Source organism: Neofelis nebulosa, chromosome 5 (assembly GCF_028018385.1).
Source record: "Neofelis nebulosa isolate mNeoNeb1 chromosome 5, mNeoNeb1.pri, whole genome shotgun sequence".
Taxonomy (NCBI): domain Eukaryota; kingdom Metazoa; phylum Chordata; class Mammalia; order Carnivora; family Felidae; genus Neofelis; species Neofelis nebulosa.
This window is the reverse complement of record NC_080786.1, coordinates 4963041-4989706: the sequence shown is the minus strand read 5'-3', so window position 1 is coordinate 4989706 and position 26666 is coordinate 4963041. Positions and strand designations below refer to the sequence as shown.

The 26666-nt window shown below is 47.6% G+C and overlaps 1 protein-coding gene across 1 annotated transcript in view; it reads left to right on the top strand.

The window, feature by feature from the left end:
• The first annotated feature begins 14719 nt into the window (after window positions 1–14719).
• DCLK3 (doublecortin like kinase 3) overlaps window positions 14720–26666 on the top strand; it is a 52901-nt gene continuing 40954 nt past the window's right edge. The window contains exon 1 of the mRNA XM_058729351.1: window positions 14720–15207. Within this exon, the coding sequence (XP_058585334.1) occupies window positions 15141–15207 (67 nt within the window). The 5' untranslated portion in view covers window positions 14720–15140. The remainder of the gene's footprint in view (window positions 15208–26666) is intronic.

Genomic DNA, 26666 nt, shown 5'->3' with positions numbered 1-26666 from the left:
TTATTATTCATTTTTTATTTGATGCTTCTCTGCTCTTCTCTAGCGCCTCTGAATTTTAAAGTTTCGGATGACTCATAGATGAAACAATGCAAGGACCTGGATGACTATTATGTTGGTCGTGAGGGAATTCTCAGAAACGCAGAAACCTTTGGGGACTGTGGGTCTGGCTGGTGGGTGAAGTGTTCCGGGAGATTTCCTTATGACCTGTTCTTTCTGTGGCTTGTCGTCACGCAGATTTTGGGAAGGATGCAAATCCTATGGGAATCCAAAGGTTCCCCCAAGTTCTTAAGTGCACCCGTGCTGAGAAAGCCCTCCTCCCAAGCTGGCAGAGCTGAGGGTGTGAGAAGCAGTAAGGAGAAGGGTGGCGAACTAGGGAGGCCAGGCAGCACCCTGATTCCTGGCCAAAGCTCAAATAGGCTATGGTCACTAGTGGCCATCGCTGTCTTTTGTATTTTGTATTCTTTTCGAAAAGCCAAAAATTACTGTTTCTTTCCAAGGTATAAAGCCTGATCTTAACCAGGAGAACAGACCTTATCTCTGACTTTCAACAAGGCAAGTGTGCACCTGAGCGATCTTTGGCTCCCACCCCAAGACCAGCATGGCAGACATCGGCTGTCACTCAGAGTGCTCTTGCCCACAAAGTCCACGTCGGAATGGAGGATGTAGCCTGGCATTCCCTTGGGTTCCTTTCTTGGGGGGAGTGCCTTCTTCCCCTGCCCCGACTACCCAGAGCACTCGAGCCTGACGGGCCTCGTCAGCCTCATGTTGACTGAGCAGAAAGAAAGGGCTTTGGAAATCTTATTCACTATTCCCTGGAATATCCCTGAGTCACGTTGGATGTTCCATGATTTAGGTCTCACGGGAATCGCTGACGACTATTAACAGCAGCATTATTTTTATGTCTCCGGAACACATTTTTTTCCCACTGAGTGGATTTCTTGTAGGCAATTCCCAAGACACACTGACGTCTGTCTCTATGCACTTGAAGACGGACTTTTCACTGAGAATTGAGAACTTTACGAGGAGCTCCCACAGTTGCCTTCTCGGGTTTCTCCCAGAATTTCCTTTCCATGCAGATGTTTTCCGCTGACAGTTTCCCAAATGGAAATAAAGCAAAATTTCATCTGATGACATGTGTGTGGGAGGTAATCGGTGTCCTCCAGCTGAGGGCTTCAGTTGTGTCTCTTGAAACCTCAAATTCCCACTCAGCTTCTCAGAGCCATTGTGACTCCAGGTAAGAGGGAAGGAAGGTAAGGTGATACCAAGAAGTATGAGGGACGGCCGCTCTTCTGACTACCAGTTCTTGATCGTCAAGAAATTTCAAAGACACAGAGTTGGAGTCTTCAGAATGGGATAAAGCTGGACGAGAATGGCTAACTGTGTGATGTGAGTTAAGTTACTTAGACGTTGTATAAGACGGAATCAATAGTATTTATTTTATATCTAACGCATGGTTTTTCGGGGTCTTAAACCCTTAGCAAAACGTCTCACAGAGTAGGCATGGGGTAAACATTAGCTTCTTTCACCTTTCTGTACCTAAGATTATTTCTCCAGGACAGAGCCTTAGAAAAGAAATTTCTGAGAGAAAGGATGTAAATATTTTTTTTTTTTGCAGACTCTCAAAACTAATTGTTACTATTATTTTTAAAAGTTTATTTATTTATTTATTTATTTTGGGAGAGAGAGCACGTGGGATAGGGGCAGAGAGGGAGGGGGAAGAGAGAATCCTAAGCAGGCTCCATAATGTCAGCATGGAGCCTGATCCGGGGCTCGAACTCACGAACCGTGAGATCGTGACCTGAGCTGACGTCGGACACTTAACCGAGAGAGCCACGCAGGTGCCCCCAGAGCCAATTATTTTTTGGAGATTGTACCAGTATAAAAGCAACACTTGCGAGTGTTTATCTCACCGCACGTCGGTCAGCGTTGAGTACTCTGGGCAAAAAGAAGTTCTGTCATTATATTGTTTTTTTCCCGGTGTATTATGTTGCTTTGAGAGCAACTGAAGCTGAACATTTTCCCGCAAACTTTTCACACTCCACAGACATCTGGGTCACCTTCCCTTTTGTATCTTGGGACACCTTGCCGTTTGGATGCTGGGCCTTACATAATACCTTATCTTCCACAAGCTCTTATTTCAAAATTTTGTGTTCTCAAAAATGTCTCCTTGTGTTCATCACTTAATTTTACCATGAGTATGTTATAAATCTGACTATATAAAATGAATCTTTACCAAGAACATTCTGGTAAAGAATTTAATTTTATGTAAGATTCAGTTGAAAAAAGTATTCTGCTTTAAAAGAGAATGTTTGAAAATTGCTGTGATATCTACTATCATGGTGCAACATTAGAAAATACAACTGTCAATAATTAATAGATTAAATAGTAAAAAAAATCACTAGAGATATATAAAATTTAAAAACACAGTTAATAAGAATCATCTAGAAGACACATATAGAACATTGCATTCAGAATTGATGAATGCCCATTCTTTTTAAGGATATGTTGAATATGTAAAAAAGTTGCCTGCAGGTGAGTCCATAAAGCTATCCACAGCAATTTTTAAAAGAATGGCACTATGCCTATACACAGTTAAGTTAGAAATCGATAATAAAAATATAACTAGAAAAATCATACATTTGGAGATTAAAAATAAAGACTCCCATTTTTAAACAACTTCTGTTCATAAAAAAAAATCATGATGGAATTTAGAAAATACTTAGAATGGAAAATTGAGAGTGTTTTATGAATTAACTTATGCCAACACATTTAAAAAATTAGATTCATGGGTGAATTCTCAGGCAAACATAACTTATGAAAACCTATTCTTAAAGCAGCAGAGAATCTAGATAGTCTTATAGTCCTATGATAAATTGAATCAAGCATTTCTTTGTATTTCCTACAAAGAAAATACTAGACCTGGCTGACTTCACAGTAACATTTTATAAAACATAGCAATAACATTAACTCTAATTTTATATTTAGTGCTGTAGACAATATAAGAAAATGGAATACTTCTGTTCATTTTTAAGAAGCAGGCTAGTACAACCTCTCTGTCAAACTCTTATAAGGAAAGAATGAAGTAAGGTAATGTATAGATGAATCTCACTCATAAATAGCAATGCACATATCCTAAAGAAAATAATGCCAAACCAAATTCGGCAATGTCTGAAAAAAAATTAATACACTGTTATTTAGTTGAATTACTCGAAGAATACAAAATTGTCTGAAAAAAAGATTGTCTTAATTCTAGGAAATTAAATAAATTAACATATGGTCAATTATTCACATATCAAAGAATAGAAACCATAGGATTGTTCTAGTAGATACAGAAAAAATTTACTAAAATTCACCATACCTTTACTATGAAAAGCTCTTAGTAAACTAGGAATGGACAAGAATTTTCTTGACTTAATAAATGCCATCAGTTAAAACTATTAATGAAGGTCAGGAATAAGCAGGTAATTTTATAACTTGTTGTACAAACAGTACACTTTACATCTTAATAAAATTATACATTTACTTAGATTTCACCAGTTTTTCCACCAATGCCCTTCTTCTGCTTCAGGATCCAATTCACAAACCCATGTTGCTTTTAGTTGCCATGTTTCCTTGGGTTTGCTCTGCTGATCTGTAACAGTTCCTCAGTCTTTCCTTATCTTTCATGACCTTGACACTTTTGAAGGGCACTGGTCAGGTATGTTGAGGAACGTTCCTTAATTTAGGTTTCTGCGATGCTTTCTCATGGTGAGAGAAAGGCCGTGGATTTCTGGAAACAGAATCACAGAGGTGGTGCACGATGTGGCTTGGCAACTCCTGTCTTGAAGTGAAGTCTATGTGTCCTCTCTTGAATGTGAGCTGGCATTGTGACTTGCTGTGGGCAATAGAATGTGCTGGAAATGACGTGATGTGTCTAGGTCTCAAAAAGTCTTACACACTTCCACTTGTCTCTTGGGACACTGAGCAGCTACTATGTGTACAAGCCTGAGCTAACCTGTTGTATAACTAAAGACCTCAGGGAGCAGAGAAAAGCAATGCCAGTCAAGGCCACCCTGGACCAGATAGCCTCTAGCCAACCCATCAGCTGATTGCAGGTGCCCAGCCAGCATAAGAGGAACTGCCCATCTGAACCCAGCCTAAACCATTAACTCATAAAATCATGAGCAAAATAAGTGATTGCGATTTGAAGTCACTAAGTTTTGGGGTTATTTGTTACACAGTGAAAACTAACCAATACACTCATTTCCCAGCCGGCAACAGTGTGGTGTGGTAAGCAAACATAGACTTTGGTGTCCCCGGCAGATCTGGGTTCAAATCCTGTTTTTGTTGCTTATTAGCCATGTGATCTTGGAGAGTCACTTTATCGGATTCAGTTTTGAAACGGGAATGACAATTTCCACAAATAGGTTGTTGTAAGGAGTAAATAGGACAATTCATGTAAAACTAGCAAGACAGAACTTAGTATGAAATAGATGCTCTGTAACTGAGGTCCTGCCTAAGAACCAAGGTGAGACCTTCTTAAAGTTCAAGGTGTAGGAGGAGCCATCCTTCTGGGAACCAAGTCTCCTGTCACTGATTGTATGTCATTTGCTTTCGTTTTTCAGAGAAAACATTCTTTAAACCGTATCTTGACTATTTTCATTACCATTAATTTCCATTTGCACTTTTCAACTTCTGTTTTCCTAAAGACTGAAATACAGTGGCTGCTCCTGGAAGACATTTCCTTGGTGATAACCTTCGAGATCTGCCCTAGAGATCTCTGGAGATCTGAGGCATGAAGCTCTGTAGACACAAAGGAATAAGACGAATCCCACCCATTCCTTTGAACGAAAGTTACCATGCTGCCAAGTGCTGTAGAATTACATAATTATCAGTTTTGCTTTGTTAGATAATTGTGCTTTTTAAATGCTTTCTTGGAAATAGCTTTAAAAAAAAATCTACATTTTTCTAACATCTCTGAAACTTAATTTGAGGGGGTTTTGTCCAATTTTCTTGGTGCTAAATGCTGCAAGAAATGATATTCTTCAAAGTGAACCAAAACAAAGTTAGGGCATTTTTTTTTTTTCATCCTTAGTCTTTTCGGTGACACAGAAAAGGCTGTTTCATTTCCCCGGGTCTCATGTTTTCCACCCACTCTCAGTGCAAGTGGGATGGTCTAAAGATTCATGGAACGCTTGGAACATTCTTGAAATTTCAAACCAGGAAGGTTCTATGCAACTGTAAAGACAACTTCAAGGACTACATACAAAAGACAATGGATATCCAGACCCAGCAGTAAACTGCCCGGCTTTTATATTGCAAACATAGTTGTGCCACGGGTGGTATTTTTGTTTTTAACATGCTTTTTTGGGAATTTATTCTGTCTTTTAATTTAGACCACGCTTAGGGATTTGGATCACGCAACTTACCGACTTAAGGTTCAAAAAAATCATCACAATTTTCAAATATTACAAAGCATGACATTAAAAAGTCAGGACATACAGGAATAGGTTCAGATCATGTAGGAGAAGAGTGTTTTTTGTTTTCTCACAAGAGCATCTTTATCTCCCGGCATGAACGGGAGGTCGGGCTTACTCTCTCTCTAGCTGTTTTCTTTCCTAACTCCTTTATTTCTACTAAATCACCATCGTAGGCATTCAGGATACCAGCAGGTGTTTGATAGCTCTGTTAGTTGGTTTGGATATTGGAATTGGACTATCACCCAGAAAATTTCTTGCTGAAGATTATACTCAGAGTCTGTTAGGTTGCGAGTGACATTGCACTTTGAGCCCTGGAGGGTCGGTGTCTGAACTTGGAAGAGATTCCCACCGGCATGCCAGTTCTGCTCTTGCTTGACTTCTTGGCCCAGGAAAGATTTTTCTTCATGGACTGGTGCAGTGTTTGAATGTGACCTTTCAACATGTTCAATTATATGACAATGACTTTTCTCTGATGAATGAAGAAAAATAAAGCTTTGGGTAAAAATCCCATTCTGTGATGGACCCATTTGTGCCACAGCTCAACCTCTCTCTGAAATTCTGCTAACTTATCTTTGATCTTTCCAATTGCTATATATTTACTAGCTTTGAGGTTGTAAGTTCAGCCTCTCTAAGATGCTGAATATGCCACTGACCCTTGCCACTTGGAATCAGAGAAGAGATCTTTTTTATATTATCAATGGCATGAAAAAGCCATTTTTGCGATCTTCATCTCTGTAATTTAATGGGAGCACATTTCTTGAGTCGCCCTCGAGTGTGGGAAAAGCAGAATTGTTCTTGTTGCCGGTTCCTTGTCACAGCATGCTGAGAAAGCAAACGGTAGGTCGTTCTAATTCGATCATGTTCATGACGCTCACTGGCTCCTTCGACATGATACCAGGACCAGTGGGCAGGCTGTTGACCGCTGACAATCCTCTGTTGATCAAGCTGTGTATGGATTGGCCCTGAATATTCTTTTTGGCTTCCCATGTGGCTGAGGCTCCATCAGTCTTGAGTCCGACACTTGTTTTCCAATTCACAGCACAGGTGCCAAAAAAAAAAAAAAAAAAAAAAATCTCTTCTGGAGCGTGAGGGTCATTGAGAACTTTCCTCTCATATTTTTATCAAGAGCTTGATTCCACCCTTCAGTGCTTTGTCCAAATCGAGGCCAAAAGAACTTCTGTCGTTCACGCACACACACAGTGCAGACTGCCCTTTCCTCTTGTATCCTGCTGATTTTACGGGACTCCCTGTATGGTCATTAGCTAAGGGACTTTGGCTACGACCCCTCTCTGCTTTCCCCTCAGGCATAACTCTCTCTTGATCCTTGTGGCTGGTTTTATAAGACATTCATTCCTGTTTTTGCTGGCAGGAGGATGGCAGGGAGTGACACATCCACAGCCTTTAGTCTTTTTTTTCAGCCATTAATTCACAATTTGTCAGTTTCACACTGGGACACATAACATTCTGGGGAGGGTGCGGAGAAACCGGGTAGCCTGTAATTGTGGCTCTCACTGTGCTTCGTCTGAAAATGATGAAAAGTGTCGACAAGTTCCAGTCATCTGTTCAACAGGGGTTCAAGACAGATTGCTTCTGAGCATTGGGGTTTAGTAGATTGATGCTCCAGTGAAGGGAAGCTTTTATATCTTCACCGTTGAACCTCCGATTTGCAGAAAACCCCCCTGTGTGTGTGAAACCACACATCATTCCCTAGCATCCTTCACTTGTCACAGCACAGATTCACATTGGATGCTGCTACTGGAGTCTCACTATTTACATTTTTTTAAAAAAGAGTTTATTTATTTATTTTGAGAGAGAGAGAGAGAGAGCATGAGTGGGAGAGGGGCAGAGAGAGAGGGAGAAAGAAAGAATCCCAAGCAGGTTCCATGCTGTCAGCACAGAGCCGGACGTGGGGCTCAAACTCACGAAACCATGAGATCGTGACCTGAGCTGAAACCAAGAGTCAGACACCTAAGCGACTGAGCCCCCCAGGTGCCCACTATTTACATTTAAAACATTATTTAGAGTGGCAACGTTTACGATACTATTTTCTTTACCACTTTTAGGCTTCTACAAAAGGCTTCACACAGCTATGAAAGGTCCGTAGAAAGAAATAGTATAATTATCTTAAGTAACCAGAGCTGTCACTGGAAATTTAAGATGCTCTACCAAGAGTGTAGAATAAAATTCCAGTTTCTTAAGTTTTAGACAAGAAAGATTGCCTAAGACCATACTGAAAAAATAATGACACCCAAGTTAGAAAACCCAGCATAGTGACTGTGTCTGACTCATCACAGTCTGGTGGGTTCCACGCCAGCAGGACGCCAGAATTATGTCTGGAGTGGTGGTTAATATAAATTCAAAGGTAATCTAGATAAAGAAAAACTGAATCGTTGGAGAAATTGCTTCAGATTTCATGAGCCATTCTCTGACATGATGCCGACAGTCCCTACATAATGGATACGATCTGAACACTCAACACTGTATCGTTTAGAAAAATAAAATCATGGAACTATCGTAAGGATATAGTTACTCTTAATTTGTTTTATTAGACTGTGGATTGAGGGGGCTTCTGAGGTGGGAGGGGTCTCAGCAATCTTACTTGAAATGTGTCTTACTGTGGTTAGCGGTCACTCTTCATTGTTTCTGAGGATCTTTGTGTCCTCACCGTGCCTGGCATGGTGACATAGTCACCGAACACGGTAGATACTCCTGAAGGGCCTGCTGATTATTTACTGGAGGAATACGTGGATAAATCTATCAGGCAGCAAGACACGGTGGAGGGAACATGGGCACTGATGTCAGACAGACCCGGGTTCCAATTTGACCTCTGCCACTGACAAGGCTGCTGTGTGATTTGGGATGAGTTTCTTAACCTTTCCAATTCTCAGCTTTCCTAAGTGTCTAAAAATACGGGAAAATGGAGACAAACGGTAAGATGACCCTACTATCTCACAGCGTTAGGGGGTTAACAAGAGGTGTCCCTTCATGGAAGCTCCTGATAGATCAGAAATGCTCGTCTCCCCTCTAGCATTGGGCTTCTCTCCTTGGTAGGGATTTTGAGAATGTTCAGAGAGAGGGTAAATCTACTGAGCGGTTGGACACACAAAGGGTCGGATTAAAGCAGAATGACTGCCTTGAACCTGAGAATGAGGAGCTTTCACTTCTTTTCCATAAAAGTTTTCAACGTTATTAAGCTTGCAACAAATAAGTACTCTTTGGGGGCTTGCTTTTTTTTTTTTTTTCCCCATTTCATCCAAAGGCAGACCACAGAAACGTGTTGACGATACAAGGGTCCACAAACTTTTTCTGTAAAGAAAAAGATGCAATATATATGTTTGGTTTTGCAGAATACAGTCTCTGTCACAACTATTCAAAAGCAGCGTAGACAATACACGGAACAGATGTGGCTGCATTCCAATAAAACTTTATTTACACCCACTGGCAAAGGGCCAGATTTGGCAGTGAGTTCCATGTAGTGTTATGCGGATTCCTGCCTTAGAGCAACAAGCCTTCGACTAAATGTAAGAATCAGGAACGTTCCGTCCACTTTCTCTGTTTATCTTTGAGGATAGCAACCTTACCTGAGGTCACCTATCCTTCATTTGACATCTAGATAAACCGAAAGGATTTATTTAAGGCCAATGGAGTCATTGATACATTTGTCTTAAAATTTTAGATAGGATCTGGACCATCAATTTAGCAATTTCATTATAGCTCTGTCAGGGTCAGTGTCCCATACATAGTCATGAACCATGCATATGGATACATTTTGCAAATGTGCATGGGCCTATGTACATTTTTAACTTTGCGTGCCTACATGTCTTATTCTGGAATCTTAGGACTGGATGTCATTTACTTACTGCTTCTTCTTTTTTTTGAAGGCAAGTGTGGTGATTCAATACAGATTACACATATTGTTGTGCTACAGTCTAGTTTTCTCAGACTGAGGCCCAGTCCAGTTTTCTAGCTACTGTAATCTAATTCGATTACAGTCCACAACCCTGGGTTCATGACCTGAGCCAAAGTCACGAGTCGGACGCTCAACCGACTGAGCCACCCAGGCGCCGCACAAATGGGTTTGTTTTTATTGTGAAAATGCAGCACCGAGTGCCATATTCTTGGGCATCCGGAGGGCCTAAAGGGAGATTTTAGCAGACGTTGGAAAGACACTCATTTAAAAGCAGGAGCTTGTATCCGGAAAATGTGTTAACAGTTTGGATCTCTTCCTCCAATCACGTCTACACAGAGCTGACACAAAGGGTGACACAAAGCGGACTAAAAGGTGAAGCGAGATTACAGGCATGAAGGACATCCACAGGAAATCCTGTATTTTGTCTTGGGCAGCAGGTTTGACTTCATTCCCTTTTGAAACCTATCACTAGTGTTGACTCAGGCCAAGCCAGATGGAGGCATTTGGAATGACTTCCCGTAGGTAAGAATCACTGGCTGAACGGAAGGTGCCAGTGCCTGGGTCAGTTGTCAGCACGGGTGCGAGATCACAGTGGCCATGCTGCAGTCATTTCTAATACCCTACTTTCTTATTCTTCTGCTGGTAGAGGGAGCCGACGAGTTAGGGTTTGAGTCATGGCTTGGCAGCTTGCTTACTGTGGGGAGGTGACGCTGGAGTAAGGACTGCTCAGGGACAGATGGGGCGGTGTATGGAAAAACATGGCAGTCAAGACAAAGCAAGGAATGTGCGCTAGCTGGAGCCCAGAGTGCCCCTGGGGGAATGGCAGGAGATGAGAGTTAATAGGTAGACAGGACCAGAGGTTGAAGAGCCTTGAAGATCATTCTAAGGGGTTGGGAACTTAGTTCTCTGGGCACTCAGAGTCACTGGCAGATTTTTAGTGGCGAAATTATGTAACGTCTAGAGCCACATGGAGAAAGGTTTCCTTGGCTCCAGTAAGGCTGGTGATTTGGGAATAAGGATGGAAACGGTGTAGCAGGGCAAGGGAGGAGGTACTCGGGGTGGTCTGGGGTGGGATATAATGAGAGTGTGACCAAGGCAATGGCGGGGAGGTGGTGGTGAGAGGACAGGGTTTAGTGAATGGATGTGGAGTTGATAGTCATTCCTGGGCTTATGGCTTGGAACACTGAATTAAATGAGACCAAGAATCCAGCAGGAAGAACAGATCTGGGGGGACGGACGATGAGCTTTTTTTGGACATGTTGTGAGGGGTGTCAATGAGAGGCCCCTGAGGGGCTGTCCAGGAGGCCACTGAGCTGATCTTGGGGGAGGCAAGGCGAAACTGGCCTGAAGTTAGAACTAAGGCTTGGATCAGATCAAAGTCTCCCAAAGCCAAGAGCAAAGCCCCACACCATAGCAATTTAAGGCCTGAGTGGAGGACGAGAGACCCACGAAGCAGTAAAGATGTTTGCTTTTGGAAGGTGGGGTGGAATGAAAAGCAACTGGCACCATAGAAGCCAGGAGAGGAGAGAGTTTCAAGGCCGGTCGCATGCTGCAGTGCGATGAAACACAGCGAGGACTGTGTGGCGCTCACGGAGCCTGGCAGACAAGGTCGTTAGCGGGGTAGTCAAATCAGCAAGGCAGAAAGAGAGGAAACAAGGCCCACTGCGGCAGGTCTGAGGAGGTGGGGGGGTGGAGGTGCCTGGAAACGTCCTACCCATATGCTAGGGAGAAGTGTAACGTCCTATCCATATGATAGGGAGAACGCACGCTGCAAATGTGCTGGAATAGTGGTCTGTGTTAAGATTCTCAATTTTTCTCCTTTTCCTCCATCTCAATCTGGCGTCAGCCCGGGCAACGCTGGGAAGTGGAACAATTGCTCCTGGAGGCTTCATCACCCCCTTATGTAGGTCTCTCCTGCAAGCTTGTCTGGCAGTGATACCCCACCTGGGCTTGACCTCCCCGAAATGTTCCCAGCTACCTCCTTAGCAAAGCCGACCCGGTGTCCTGGATCTGTCAGTCAGCTTCCCTGCCGTTAGCAATTTCCCCTCCAGGCTTAGAATATTCTAGGCACAGCCTCTGAGAGGCCCCCATTCCACACCTTCCGCCTCTGCTTCCTTTCCAGCTGCTTTCCCGCGGATCCGTGGCTGTTGCCACCGGGGATGGACACTTACCCCAAAGCAGCCCATCCAATGGTGGCCAGTGGTTTAAGGAGCCTGGTCAGAATAAATAAGCTGGGCTGAGGATATTCCTTCCTGGACAAACTGGATTCTCAGGGGCGGCAATTGCAGGGGACATTCGGGAGTCAGGTCCCGAGGTGGTAGCCAACCTGCTTTTGGATGTTTGTGAGATTTCCTCGGATCCTGCGCTGCCTGCCGCCTTGAGCCGCTTGAGTGACTTTTGATCATTTGCAATCAAAATAGCTCTGAGGCCTCGTCCAGACCACGGGGACTGTTACTCCCTTCTTTTCAGCTATGCTAAGTGAGTTGCTCCTGAAGTAGATCACCCGTAAGCATGATGATTCTTTTCTGTGTTCCATTTGACCATTTGACGTAAAAGATTGCAAATGTATGTGGTCAGTGTTTCTCTTAATACGAAAATAAAGTGATTTCCTTTTGGAGCCAATTGATACAAATCATCCCTTAGCGACCAAAACAACAGACTCTGAGAATGGTAACTGACACGTGCGAGGATTTACTCTCTCTTTTTTTTTTTTTTAATTTTTTTTTTCAACGTTTTTTATTTATTTTTGGGACAGAGAGAGACAGAGCATGAACGGGGGAGGGTCAGAGAGAGAGGGAGACACAGAATCGGAAACAGGCTCCAGGCTCCGAGCCATCAGCCCAGAGCCTGACGCGGGGCTCGAACTCACGGACCGCGAGATCGTGACCTGGCTGAAGTCGGACGCTTAACCGACTGCGCCACCCAGGCGCCCCGGATTTACTCTCTCTTAAAAGGAGAGGCCAAAGTCGAGAGTTGAGGGGTGGTATGGTAGCTCCATGATGTTGTAAGAGACTCAGGCTCCTATTTTTCCGCTCTGCAATTCTGAAGGCATGGCCTCCATTTTCAAGGTGAGCACATGACCCCAGATGGCTGCCGAGGCTCCAGCCATCGTCAACCATCATGTTAGCTAGCTTTTGCTGCAATAATGCTGAGGAACAAAGCAGCCCCGAACTCCATAGCTTACAGCAATGGGCATTTGTTTGTTCACTCCTAGGTCTGAATGTCTGATGGGGTGGCTCTGCTTTGGTCTGCAGGTTGGCTGAACATAGCAGCAGGTCCAACTTTAGGTCTGCTGCATGTTTCCTGACATTTTGCTTGGACCAGCTGCCACCTGGGCCCTTGGCAGGAGCATGCAAGGGCAAAGCAAACCACAGGGGTACATTCCATGCTTCCATTCACGTTACGTCTGATAGCATGTCATTGGCCAAAGTCAGGAAAATGGTCAAGTCTAAAATCTGGGTTTGGGAAGTACATTCCATGTACTTGTCTAATTCTGTTAGGGTTGTTTAATTCTATCAAGCGGCGGGGTGAAGAGTAGAAATAATAATCCAACCAACCACAGACATGTGTGAAACACTGGACAAAAGACACAGGTTGGGAGGGACAAAGGACTGTACCTGTTAACCACATCAGAGTCTTTAAAGGAGCCCATTTGAAACTCCCACACAACACATCCTATTCTATTTCATTGGCCAGAAACTTTCCATATGGCCATTCCTGCGTGCAAGGGAGCCCAGGATATATATTCTTTATTCCAGGCTGCAATGTGCTCAGCTAAACTTTGAGGTGTGTTTCTAGGTCAGAGAGAGGGAAGAAGTATTAAGGAGGAAACTGATAATGTCTTGCAAAGTGTTTGACAAAGACGTATCATATTTATCTCTTACTGTTGCAGGGTAATCTGATAACTTCGGTGAAGGTGTTCATTGTACTTGTTTAATGTGTGTATCTAATGCACATATAGATGATTATCTAACCAGTAATTAAACACTGCTGGACTGTTGCTTTTGCAAGGAAGAAAATACAAGTCATATGATCTCTCTTCCACCGGTTAAAGCTTTTTTTTCTCAAACTCAGTTTAAATTTTACTTACTCTTAAAATATAAATGATAGGGCCAGGAGGAGTGACTGCTCAAGGCTGCTAAAAAGAAAGTATTTAAGTAGCTGAAGGGCACTTACCACCTAGAGAAATTTCCAAATAGGCTCTTCCTTCAGGCTTTTGCTTAAATACCACCTTGTCAGTGAGGCCTTTCCCGACTGCCCAGCTTAAAATAACAACATTCCCCCTTTCCTTACTTCCTCTTTCTCCATATCACTTGTAGTGATACTTGATTATTTCATTATCTGTCTCCCCCCACTAGAAGGTAAGTGACTTGAAGGCAGGTCCTTTGTCATTTTGGTCGTTGTTGGTGAACTGGATTACTGAATATGGTCCTCGATGATTGCTTTGGGTTGTCCGGTCATCCAACCAGCCGGAAGCAGAAGCTGCTTTTTCGCTCAATGGCTTCCTAAGGCTGCGGCAGCCATTCTGTGACCCCCAGGCAACAGCCTGAGTCTGAGGAGAAAGGCCAGCATGTTGAAGGCGGGCCTGTGGGAGCCTGGAAAGAGATTTGGTGCTGAGGTCATCCCTGAGCAGCAGAACAGTCTTCTTTTAGACTAGGTATGTGTGAGAGAGAAAGACAGATGCTGACATCTGGGACCTGGCCTGGGACGATCCGCTCAGCCTCGGGGTTCTGTGGAACCTGAACAATTTCACAGAACACCAGCATTGGACAGGGCCACTCTGTGACCCGATGGATCAGGGCAAAATCAAGACCACTTCTGGAATCTTGTCAGGGGCCATGTGGACAGGTGCGTGAACGGTGGTCCCCTGTATTCATCATGTCTCCCAGGAGGGGCCCCGCCAGTGCTTGAGGATACGCGTCACCTGGGACAGTGAGGCAGACCTGGGATACGTGCAAAGATGAGGACTGGGCGTACGGTGCTTGGAAGGGGTATAACAAGGCAAGGGGCATGGAGCAGCCTTCGGATGGTGCCAGGGAGACGTGAGGCTGAGGGCTGTTCTGCAGGCTGTGCCTTAGAAGCCAGGGGTGTGGTCAGAGTGTGAGCAGGTGTCCGAATCTGGGGGGGCGGGGGGGGGGAGGATGTAGGTGGCTGCAGGACGTGGGGTCAGGGTGCTAGGGGAGTGGGAGTGGGGTGGGACGGAGGGAGGGCTGCGGGAAGTCTGGACGCCGATCTGCCAGGAGGCGCGAGGGCTGTGGGGGTCCTGGGGACGTCTTCGGTTTGCCGCCTACAGAGGACGGGGGCGAGCCTCCGGCTCGAAGCAGGATCCCGCCCTGCGGGGCAGGAGCGAGCGCGGAGGGAGCGCGGAGAGGGCTGGACCGGGCGCGGGGGGCGGGGCCGCCCAGGGGCCCCCCGAGGGCCGCCGCCCGGCCCTCGCGGGCGGAGCAGGGGTGTGGGCGCCGGTCGCCCGCCCGGCCCGCCCCGCCCCGCCTCCAGGGCCCGGCGCGGCGCGCACGCCGGGCCGGCGCGGGGAGCGAGGCTGCGGCGCCGCGCGGTTGCTAAGCCCGGCGCCCCCGGAGACGTTGCCGGTGGCCGTCGCCGGGCGCGGCGCGGCGCGGCTCGGGGCGGGAGGGGGGAGGAGAGAGAGAGAGAGAGAGAGAGAGAGAGAGAGAGAGCGCGCGCGCCCCGCCTCCCCGCGCCCGCTCGGCCGTCGAGCCGCGGCCCCGCGCTCCCACCGCCGCCCCCCGGGCGCCCGAGCCCGCCGCCCCGCCATGCCCGCCGCCGCGCCCACCCCGCGCCCGCCGCCGCCCCCGGCCCGGCCCGCGCCGCCCGCCCCGGGTAAGTAAGTGCCGCGCGCCCCGGGCCCCAGCGGGTCGGGGGGCGCCGCGACCCCGGGCCGGTCCAGCGGGGGTGCCCCGAGCGCTGCGTGTGCGTGCGCGCGCGTGTGTGTCCGTGTGTCTGGGTGTGTGCGCGCGCGCGTCTACACCCACTGGAACTCGCTCGCCGGGGATGGGGGATAACGCTGTCGGCTGCTGCTTTCCTCTCCGTCGCCAGCCAGAGGGGGCTTCCCGGGAAACGCGTGGGCGACCTTCGAGGCGCGGTGGGGCTGCGGAAGAGTGCGGGCGTCCGGCAGGCAGGGGACACGTCGTGAGCGCCTCGGGGCGCCAGGGCTTTGCCTGGAGCTGGCCTCCCGCCCTCCTTCTCACAACCTGTAGGGAAAGTGGAGTTATCCCCATTTCTCCCAGGAGAAGCAGCGGTGCCCGGAACTCTCGACTTGCCCGAGGTCACTGGGCTGGGTAGCCGTGGAGCTGGGCTTTGAACCCGGGTCTCCAGAGCTCTCCGACCCAGCTAAAAGGAAGGGAACTCCTTAGAACTAGATACAGAGACACCGGGAAGAAGTAAAGACCTTCGGGATAAAGGCTACAGGCGAAGCGTCGGGGAATTCACGAGTTCCCGGGGAAGCAAACGAGTTCCCGAAATCCCCCATCACTTAATTTTGAATCTAGGGCCTCATTTACACTGCCTTCCACGTCTGGTTCTGGGGGGCGAGGTGTTGGGAGGTGGAGAGGAGACTGCCCCAGGGCCGAGCAGAGGCGGCTGGGGACACCTTTTCAGAGGATCCCTCTGCTGGGAGTGGGGGGGTCAGGAGAAGTGGAAGGAACTCAGTATTCACGCCCAAGGTTAGTCATCCCTCTGCCTCAACCTTCCCCCTGCACTCCATTTCCTTCCTTTTCTCCGTGTGTTGTCCAAGAGGACAGCGGTCAAATGGAAGCCGGTCCTGCTGCCATCACTGTGTTTCTGGAAGCATCTTGGCATGGGGTGGTCCCGTGCTTCCGCGACCGCGACCGCGTTACAAGCTGTGAAGTCAGTCTGGGTTGACGTGGTCTGCTGGGCCGGTGTCGAGCTGACAATTGCCATCACAACTAAGGAGGCAGGCAGCTCCAGCCGTAGTCAAGCATTGTGCTTTTTCTTAAGGGACAAGGTGGCAAATGGCAGGGGCCCCAGGAAGTAAAAAAGTAAAGGGATGCTGGGCGTGCGGGGCAGCCCAACTTCAAAAAAGCATTTCAACTTAATATTTGGCTTGCTTTGGGTGGTCCCGTAAAATGCCCCACTGGAGAAAGAGCAGAGAAGCACAGAAGGATTGTTCAAAGATACTCAGTAACTCTCTTCATTTAGGTTTGAAAGGTCTTTGAGCCATGTTCTTTGATGGTAAGCTGAAAGAATAGGAGAAGGGGGAGAATCCTTGCATGAGGACCCCACAAGGACTCAGACTAACAGAGGAAGTCTTAGTTTAACATGGCCAGTCTTTGGGCAAAGCTTGGAGAGAGGGATGCTGGGCTGTCTGGCTTCGGTGCTGGGCTCATTGTATCTGGTACCCATGGTTCCCCCCCCCCCCCCCCCCCCATTTTCCTTTGGTGGCCCCCTTCAACCTCTACATTTGGCCCTTCTGGTGGTGAACCAGAGCCCCTTTTGAAGACGTGTCTGTGGGGGGCTTCTTTGGAATGGATGTTTGTTCATGACCTGGTAATGTAGGTCGGAAGGGGGCAGTGCAGGGAGAGTAGAAAAGTGGGGAAGGAAGACATTCCTGTTGGGGAGTCAGGCCGTTGGGTTCCCTCCTCAGAGGTTTGTGGCTTCCTGGTGACCAGTCACTCAACTTCTCTGGGAACCTCAGTGTCTTCCACTTTCTTTGTTTTTTAAAATATTTATTTACGAGAGAGAGAGAGAGAGAGAGAGCGCACACCCACATGCAGGAGCAGGGGAGGGGCAGAGAGAATCCCAAGCAGGCTCCATGCTGACAGCACAGAGCATGACTCCAGCCGGAATCAAGAGTCAGAAGCTTAACCCACTGAGCCACCCAGGAACCCCTTCAACTTCCTTTACTTAGTAATAACGGTCTAAACTCAGAGGGTTGTTTGATGATCAAAAGGGAAATATTTTCATTGGCTTACCAAACAATTACTGAGCGAGTCCATAAGATCCTTACCGAGGGAGAACGGACAGCCTCTCTGGGACAGTGGTGTGTGGTGAGGGCATTGTGCTGTAGGTCGTAGGTGATGGGCTGGAGAGAGGCACCGGTTCAGTGGCTGTATGAAGGGGTACAGAGGTCCGCCGGGGTGCTTGGGCTGGTCTTGAAGCCTAAGCGTTTATAACACTTTGCAAATGGCAGTGCGTCCTTATGGGGGTTGGAGCTCTTGATCCATCTAGAGCTGCCTCCAAATCCTGGTCCTGATCTTCGAAGCTGTATAGTCCTCAGCAGGGTACCCAGCTACTCTGAGCCTCAGTTTCCTCTTTGGTAAAAAGGGCATGATCAAATTATTCTGAGGGTCTAGTGACCTAAAGCGCTTAACGGTGATTACTACAAATGGAAAGTATTTAAAAAAAATGTTTTTTAACGTTTATTTATTTTTTGAGAGACAGAGCGCGAGAGGGGGAGGAACAGAGGGAGGGAGAGCGAGACACAGAATCGGAAGCAGGCTCCAGGCTCTGAGCTGTCAGCAAAGAGCCCGACGCGAGGCTCAAACTCGTGAACCGCGAGATCATGACCTCAGCCGAGAGGACTGACTGAGCCACCTGGGTGCCCCGAAATGGAAAGTATTATTAAAGTTACCTTTTACTCTGAACAGATGCTATTTGGGTGCCTTCGGCCAGTGCTTCTTAAATATTTTTTGGGCATAGGACTCATCTGGGGATTTTGCTAAAACGTAGATTCTGATCCGGGAGGTCTGGCGTCAGCCTGAGATTCTCCTTTTCTCACCGGCTCCTAAATTCTGTGAGTGTCACTTGTTTGGAGATCACACTTTGAGTACTAGGCCATAGGCCACTCTTAGGGCTGGGGAGATGATGGTGAGGGTTGGGGCTTCCTAGGCAGGTCTGGTCTGGTGCGGGGGGGGGGTGGGGTGGCACAGAGACAGCTGGGACGTGTTCCCTATAGGGGTGATGGGTCTAACTTCCTTCAGGTGCCTTAGGACCAGCCCCCCGGAGGAAGCTCTTTCTGGCCGAACGGTGCCTGCTCCCCCTGCATGCTGGTCTTGAGGGTGTCGAGATGAGTAAGCCACGGATGCTGTTACAGTGTGATTGGGGGTAGGGCGGGGACAGGCATGGAAATGTGTGATTTTTACGTGGTGAGATAAACATTCTATATGGTTCATGGGTGATGGCCATGGGGGTCAGAGGGTTGGAAAAGGGAGGAAGACTTCTTGCTGGTGACGACGCCTGACCTGGTTTTGGAGGATGAATCACAGCGGGGGTGGGGGGTGCGGGGAGAGCAGAAGCGTATGAGGGGTGGCATTCTAGGATTAAGGAACAGCATGTGCACGGTGTCATGAAATAGCTTGATGTGTCCGGGTCATTGAACCAAGAGCTGTTTGGAGCGTATGATAAGAAGGGCTGGGGCAGGGAGGCCGAGCTCCGTTGCTGGGATGTAGTGGTCAGGACGGGCTGGGCTCTCCTGCAGTAACAAATCCTCAAAGCTTAACCCGGTCAAGGTCACTTCTCACTCACACTCAGTGCCCCTCACAGGCCAGAGAGGGCCAAGGAGGCAGAGCTTTTCCCTTTGTGCAGACATGCCGTTTGGAAAATGTGGCCTACGTGGCCACCAGCGTGGGAGAAGGAGATGATGGGAGAGCTGCCCTGTGGCTCCTCTGGCACTGAGTCGTTGCTCCGTGTGCCACAGCTCATTGGTCAAAACTCACTGCGAGGGGGCTGGGACACGATGGGGGCGGTGTGGACGGAAGTTCAGAGAACATCACTGTCTCTCCCACGTATGCCTCGGAGTGGGCCTTGAGCCTCGCTCTGCAGGCCGGAGTTTCTCAAATGGGAGCAATATGTGAATTCCTTTAAAGGAAACCAAATGTTGGAGAGTCCTCGTGGTGGCTCGAACTATTTTGATTATAACGACTTCATACACGTAGTCGCCTTAAAAGGGTCTGTACTCTATGCTTAGGGCTCTCGTATGACTATAAAACCAAAACACATGTCTACGTAAAATATCAACACGGCTGCACGTGGCGAAATTCAGATCAGCTTGATGAGTTTAGTGTGATGGATGGTGATTTTAGCTACAGCGAAACCACCGTTTCTGATTCTAAAAACAGCTGTTCAGGTCCTGCGAGTTTGGTAAGCTGTGGGCCGTGCCACATGGGTCGCCTGATGGCTCAGTTCTCCTCGGTGTTCTCCGGGTTAAGTCTGATTTTTTACCTTCTTACTAGCCTGTGACACACCTTTCTTGTCACCTGCTGTATTGTAAATGCGGGAGTACGCGTCGTGAGACCGTGTGGCAGCTCTGGGTCATAGCACGGTCGTGCACACGATCCAGAATGTGCTTCTGTTGCTTTTCTGTGGCTCGGCTTCAGAAAGATTTTCGTGGGAATGAAACACAAAGTCACACCGGCTTCGAGAGAACTTGCAGCCGGCCCGGAACGTGTCTGAGGATTCTCCAGAGTCTGAGAAGCAAGTGGAAATGCCCGTGGGGGGTCTAATGGAGGAGGCCGGTGACCAGCTTTGGGGTCCAGAGACCTTGCTTGTTCAGGTGTGGGTGGGTGAGGGGCGGGTGGGGAGGCCAGAGGCAGGTGGTTCAAGCCAGACGTGCGAGGGTGGGCACCAAGGCAGTAGGTAATAGACGCGATGGCGAGGAGGTGCTACGGTTGAGAGAGATTTGGGGGGTGGGATCCACGGGGCTGGGAGATTGGCCGCGGGAGGGGAAGGAGGGGAAGAGGACCCAGAGATGGCTCACTGTCATGGGTTCGGGGGGCCGATGGTGCCGCTGACCAGGGTGAGGACCACGAATGTCCGTGGAAAGAACAGAAGTGCTCTAGGCTAAGGCTCTGCGCCCATATCTATCAGCCTGCCTTTCCCGCCTGACTTGATCTTTCCTGAACCAGTCTCTCAGGAACTGCAGCATCTTGCAGGATCTATTTTTTCCTCTCCAGGACATTTAATCAGTACTCATTTGGACGACACGATTGGCTTTGTGAGCCTTTCCCTCGTGCCTGCTGCTTCTGACCCGTTGGAGTGGGCTCTGGCAACGTTCTTGCCTAATCAGGCGCATACTTTTTGCCTTCTACATATTTGAAGGAGGCGAAAACAATTTGAGAAAACTGTGGATGGTTCTGAGAGAGAAGCTGTCATACCATATAAGGGGAGATGAGTTATGCGCCTTCAGTTTTTAAGAGCACCAACTCTGTTTTTTTGGACACAGACACTCAAAATTCTCCGAGGAGAGAACAGACGTGGTGCGGGTTACATGATCTCTAGGTAATTACGTAACAAGGAATATGGAAACTGTGCCCTTTGGGGAGTCAGAGAGGGGAGAACACGAGGGCACCCGAACAGACAGACAGGTAAAAAGGTCCCAGACTGAAAGCAGATCCCTGTGGTGGCCAGAGTGGAGTCTTGTGTTAACGCAGGTTATTGGCACAGAATAGTTGAAAAGGTAACTTGGCCTCTCCTCTTTGTATGAATTATTAACCTAATATACCCTGGTGGAAGCGCCTAGAGCAAGCTGCCAGAAGCGGCTTCCATCCTGCTCGTTCCTGCTCATGGCAGACTCCCACTTGTCTCTTGGCCTTGGTACAACCATCACCTTCATGGCACAGCTTCTGAGGTCCTCCAGGGGGCGGGTGTGTAGTCCTCCCCCTCTGCTCCCCACTACATCTCTTTGGCACTTGGGACAAATGGTCTGTAAGCAAGTGCTGACCTGTCACCTGTAGAGACCACATGCTACTGGAGGACAGGCGTTGTGTCTCTTCATCTTGGACCCCCCCCCCCACCCCGTCCCGCCCCACCCCGCTAGACTAGTGAAGCATTTTTCCTGAGAGCTGTCTCCACACCCATGAGCTAGTCCAGGGCACCTTTAAGAACCATCTTGAGACCTCAGGGCTGGGTTAGAGGAGCAGATGTCCCAGCAACAACAGCTTGGTTTGCGGAACGTCTCTTCTAGGCATGGGTTGGATGAAGCTAGTTGTTCAGTCTGGTTCAGATGCTGTGTTGATTTCACATGCACTGGAACCAGAATCCCCGGGTCTCTACATCTGTGGCAGACTGTTCATGCTCCCCAGATATCCATGTGTCCCCTGCATTAGCAGATGCCATCAGCACCCCCCCCCCACTCCTCAGTCCCCATTCTTATGGTTCCCCTGCAACCCACTGCAGCCCTGTTTGAGGGCTTTCTCTGGCTGTAGGGGAATGGTTCCCCCATTCTTGGAGAGAGCCAGAAGTGCTGGGGAGGTAATGCCCCTGGGAGCCGCCCTCAACCCCTAATGGAGGGGAATGGGTGGATAAATATCACAGTTACCTTGCCCCTTTGGTGAGACAACCCTCGGCCAGGGTTCTCCCCATTCTTCCAGAAGGTTCCTCTCAGAGCTGAGCCCAGGTTGCCCACAGCAGTGACCAGCTCACCCGTGCCACTGTGCTGCCTCCGTTCTTTACTCTTCTCCAGTGCTTTCCCAAGAGCTCTTCCCCATTCAACACAAATCCTTATCCCAGGCTTTACTTTGGGTTTGGAGAGTCAAACCCAAGACCCTTTTGGGTTGACCAGGGCCCTCAGACTATGGTTGGGAATGCTGTGTGTCACTTCTCACGCAAAGCAGATAAGAGCCAGGGCACTCAGGTGTGACCATTCCGCTGCTGCAGCCACCTCGGAGGGTCTGAGAGGGAGCAGGGCTGCTTAGTCCACATGGAATTCATATGGGCAAGAACTCTTAATGGTAGCTGCCGAGCTTGGCATTTATCGGTTTAGGCTCCTACCTGCCTGCCACGTGGCACCAGCCCTGTCCCTTTGGGGGCCAACACTGAGGTCGGTCCACCCTCCGTTTCCCCATCCTGTACTGAAGCAGGGGAACTTGGGATCCGTTACCTGTGCTTCCAGGCTCCAAACTCGTTCCCTCTTCGGTGGTTTGATAAATACTAGAGTACAACTTATTTATGTTTGTCCACGGCTTTTAAGTCATCCGGAATTTATTTTGGTATATCCTGGAGAAATAAAAATCCAGATGTAGGGGTGCCTGGGTGACTCAGCTTGGTTAAGCGTCCATCTCTTGATGTCTGTTCAGGTCATGATCTCAGGGTTTGTGAGATCGAGCCCCACGTCGGGCTCCATGCTGATGGCGGGCTCCATGCTGACTGCACGGGTTCCCTCTTGCCCTCTCCCTGTCCTTCCGCTATGCTCTTTCTCTCTTTCTGTCTCTCAAAATAAAATAAACTTTAAAAAATGGAAATTTATTATTTATTTATTTATTTATTTATTTATTTATTTATTTATATTTAGAGAGAGAGAGAGAGCACACAAGTGGGGGAGGGTAGAGAGAGAGAGAGAGGAAGATACAGAATGCGAAGCAGGCTCCAGGCTCTGAGCTGTCAGTGCAGAACTAGGTGCAGGGCTCGAGCTGATGAACCGTGAGATCATGACTTGAACTGAAGTCGGATGCTCAACTGACCGAGCCACCCGGGTGGCCCCAAATGTATTTTACTTCCCGTTATTAACCAGTTGTTCCAATATTGAATAAAAATGATTCCCACCTTCCTGATGAGTTGGTAATGATCTTGTATTATACATTAAATGCTCCTTTCAAGTAGTATCTATTTTGAGGCTGCAATTTTCTTTTTCCTAAAACCCAGCTATTCCTGGGTAAGTACCAAGATCTTATAATTGTAGCCTTGCAATATATTTTGCTGTCTTCATTACTCATTGTCATCTCTCTCCTGTCCTCCCTCAAAAATTGCACAAGTACTTAAGTGGCATCAAACCTACAAATTATGATTAGAACTGGTATGTTTCATTGACTGGGACTTCACGTTCTGGAATGGATAGCCATTTAAATGGATCTTTTATTTCCTCTCTGAGTTTTGTAGTTTCCTTACATTGCTTGCTAAGGTTATTCCTAGAAATTCTCTATATGTTGACATTATATATGTTATTACTTTTTTTTTTTTAATTTTAGATAGTGCAAGAGGGGGGAGGGGGGCAGAGGGAGAGAGAGAGAGAGAGAGAGAGAGAGAGAGAGAGAGAGAGAGAGAATCTTAAGCAGGCTCCACACTGAGCATGGAAGCCAGTGAGGGGCGGGATCCTACCAGGGATCATGATCTGGGATCATGACCTGAGCCAAAATCAAAAGTCGGATGCTCAACCTGCTGAGCCACTCAGGCACTCCTATTGTGTTACGTTTTAAACTGGTACATTTTCCAACTGGTTATGGCTGTTCTATAGGAAAGCTTAATATAAATATAAATATGTATACTTAGAAAAAATTTCTGGCCTTATAGCTGGCCAGTTTCGAATTATATCTTGAAGTAAAAACACAAAATCTATTTCATGAGGTTCCATGGGCTCAAATTACCTTTCCAGGTGACTCAGAATAAATAGATAGATTCTTGAGTTGAAAGAAGTTCAGGGAAGAGGGAAAAAGGGGTAGAGAGAAAAGGTATACAAAGGAATTGGGCATGTGGTAGGAATCAGGATCCCTCTGCCCCCCCTGCCCCGTCTACTTGCAGAGTTATAGATGCTGTGAAAACAAATAGTTTGCATTCAGTATGTTTTCTCTTTGAGACATAATCTCTCGTGAATTTAAAAGTTGCTTGTCAGTGTCTCTGTCACTGTGATCGACACTTGTTAGTAACAGCATGTTTATACTGTGAGTCTTGATGAAAAGACAGGCCTAGTTATGAGTCGTTAATGTAAAACAAGATAAAAGGACACCGCAGCCCTGGTCAGGGTCTCACCTTGTGTTGGAGTTCAGAAAACCAAAATCATTGGACTTAGTAATTTATTTTTTATTTTTTTATTTTTATTTTTGAGAGAGAGAGAGAGAGAGAGAGAGAGAGAATGAGCAGGGGAGGGGGAGAGAATCCACAGAATCCAAAGAATCCACAGAATCCAAAGCAGGCTCTAGGCTCTGAGCTGTCAGCACAGAGCCCGACGCGGGGCTCAGACTCATGAACTTCGAGATCAGGAGCTGAGCTGAAGTCAGATGCTTAACCTACTGAGCCACCCAGGTGCCCCTGGGCTTAGTAATTTAAAAAGAAAAAAGAGAAAGCAGTTGAGTTCATTAGATTGAAGCTCCGTTTTCTTTTGGGAACTTGGAGTCAACCAATGCCCAATGGTTCCAGACCTCCCCAGGAGGGGAGCTGCTAAGGTGTTGGCCATTTGACCCTTGGAGTGCTTTCTCTTTAACGCCATTAGGAGTAATTTAGAATTCAAAGGAGTTGATCTTTCCTACAAGGATCGCATAACTGAAGATGTTTTACTGGTTTTGAAGATGGTATTTTCCAAAGATGTCTTGCAGTGTGAAAGGGAAACAGGAGTCCACACTCACATTAAGGAGAAATAGAGAATGAATGAAAAACTCTGAGAACCAATTGAAAAACCCCCGGGGTTCCCACCTTCCCAGGAACATTCCGTTATTTATTTGCTTTCCCCCCACTCGCTTTGTCTGCATTACAGAGCAAAGACAGCAGTGGTTGCTGGGGTTCTCTTTCTTAGTTTGCTTTCTTCATCATGAGCACAAAGCAGATGTTTTCTTAGAAAGGAAAGTGCAGTGTCGGTGTAGAGGTGGAGGGGGGATGGGTAAGGAGAAAGACTGTTATCTGCCCCTCTCCCCTTCCTCCCCCCCCTCCACCGCATGTTTGCATGGCCATAAACACGTTGTGTGGGCTTTTAAGTAGTCTTAATTGAGGATGTTAACAAAGGAAAAACCTACATGAGGGGGGTTTTATTCTACTGGGAGGGGGGAGTGGAGTTTTAAATACCTGCCCATCCCAGGAAAAAAAAAAAGGAAAGTTTTATAAAAACTTATAAAAAAAAAAAAAAGGAAAGTCCTTGCTGCCTTGAATAACTGTTAGAAATTCTCAGCAGTTTCTGGCTAGCCGGCTGCCTCCATCTGGAGGCTGGCATTGTGTTTTCTTAACCTACAACTGACTATCACCCTCTCAAAATTGAACCAGTAACAGTCATATCCTTTCGTGGCTTTTTAAGGAACTTTTTCTCAAAGGTTCTTACAGTTCTTTTCCTACCCTTGACAATAATCAGTTTTTAGTGTAAAGGTTACCCACTTAGACATTGAGAGATCACTGATGGTCACCACAAACTAGTTTTTCATTCACTCACATTTAGTTGCTGAGTATCTCCTATGCCACCTGCCATAGGCACAGTAATCTTTGTTTAAGTTGAAAGTGCAAATAGCCCTTTGTTGCTGGGGGCTGTTGTATTCGTCCATAAAGAGCTGGAGCGATGGAGGTCAGAGCATTAGGTGGGTATTGCAACATCCGTCGTGGTAAGCTGGGAAGGGAGGAAGGAACAGGAGGGTTGGTGAGTGAGGGGGATGGAACGGGTTGAGGGTCTTCATGGAGGGCCTCTTGGAGAAAGGATATTAAATGATCGATTACAGACCTGAACAAAGGTAGGAAGTGCGAGAAACGTGTGTGCGAGAAATAGTTTGATGAACACTCTAGGCATCTCTGGGTAATTAACTGCCTTTGGTTTTTAAGGAAACACGAACGATGGAATGCCTTCTACGTGTGAATTCGAGAAAACATGCCACAAAACCCTCAGTGCTCATTCTTGTTTTAAGATTTAAAGGACTTTCATAATTCTTTAGGCGATAGTGTGGGTCCATGTTCCCTAGAAGCAGAACCTGAGATCGGGATCCCTGTGCGTGTGATTTTGAGGGGAGAGCTGCCACGGGACGGGAGGTAGGGTAGCAAGGGCAGCGGGGGACGTGGCTAAGCAAGGATGTGGTCTCAGCTGGAGACAACCTCAGCCTGAGCCCACGGGAGTTCTGGATCCTGCACCGCACACAGACCTGGTCCCCCCTGGGTGACTGCTTGGTTTTTGGTACCCTTCCCTGTCCCCATCAGTCACTGATCATGGGCTGCACTTGAGGAGGTAGAGATGGGTGTAGAACCTCCTGGGTGAGGGACTCCAGTCAACAGAGGGTAATTCCAGAAGCTAGAGCAGCGGTGGCCCTTTAACAGCCAACGCTCATAAGAGTTGGTGGGTGAGGACCACCGCCTGGTAGGGGGATAGCGTTGGGCACCTGTTGCATCCATGACTGTGCTGGTCCTAGAGAATGCGGATGACTGGGTATCTTTAGTTAGATTTGGGGGCAGAAATAGATGGAAAGCGCAGGATTGCTTTGGTCACCCAGGACAACCTGGTGATTGTGGACCCAGCCAAGCAAGGTCCATTTTATTTACTAGACACTGTCCTTGCCAATGATATATTTTTGGCAAATGCCAGGAGAGAGCTTCGCAAGGGATCCCGAAGAAGCTTAACCGCAGAAGCTGCCAAAGTTGACTCATATCAA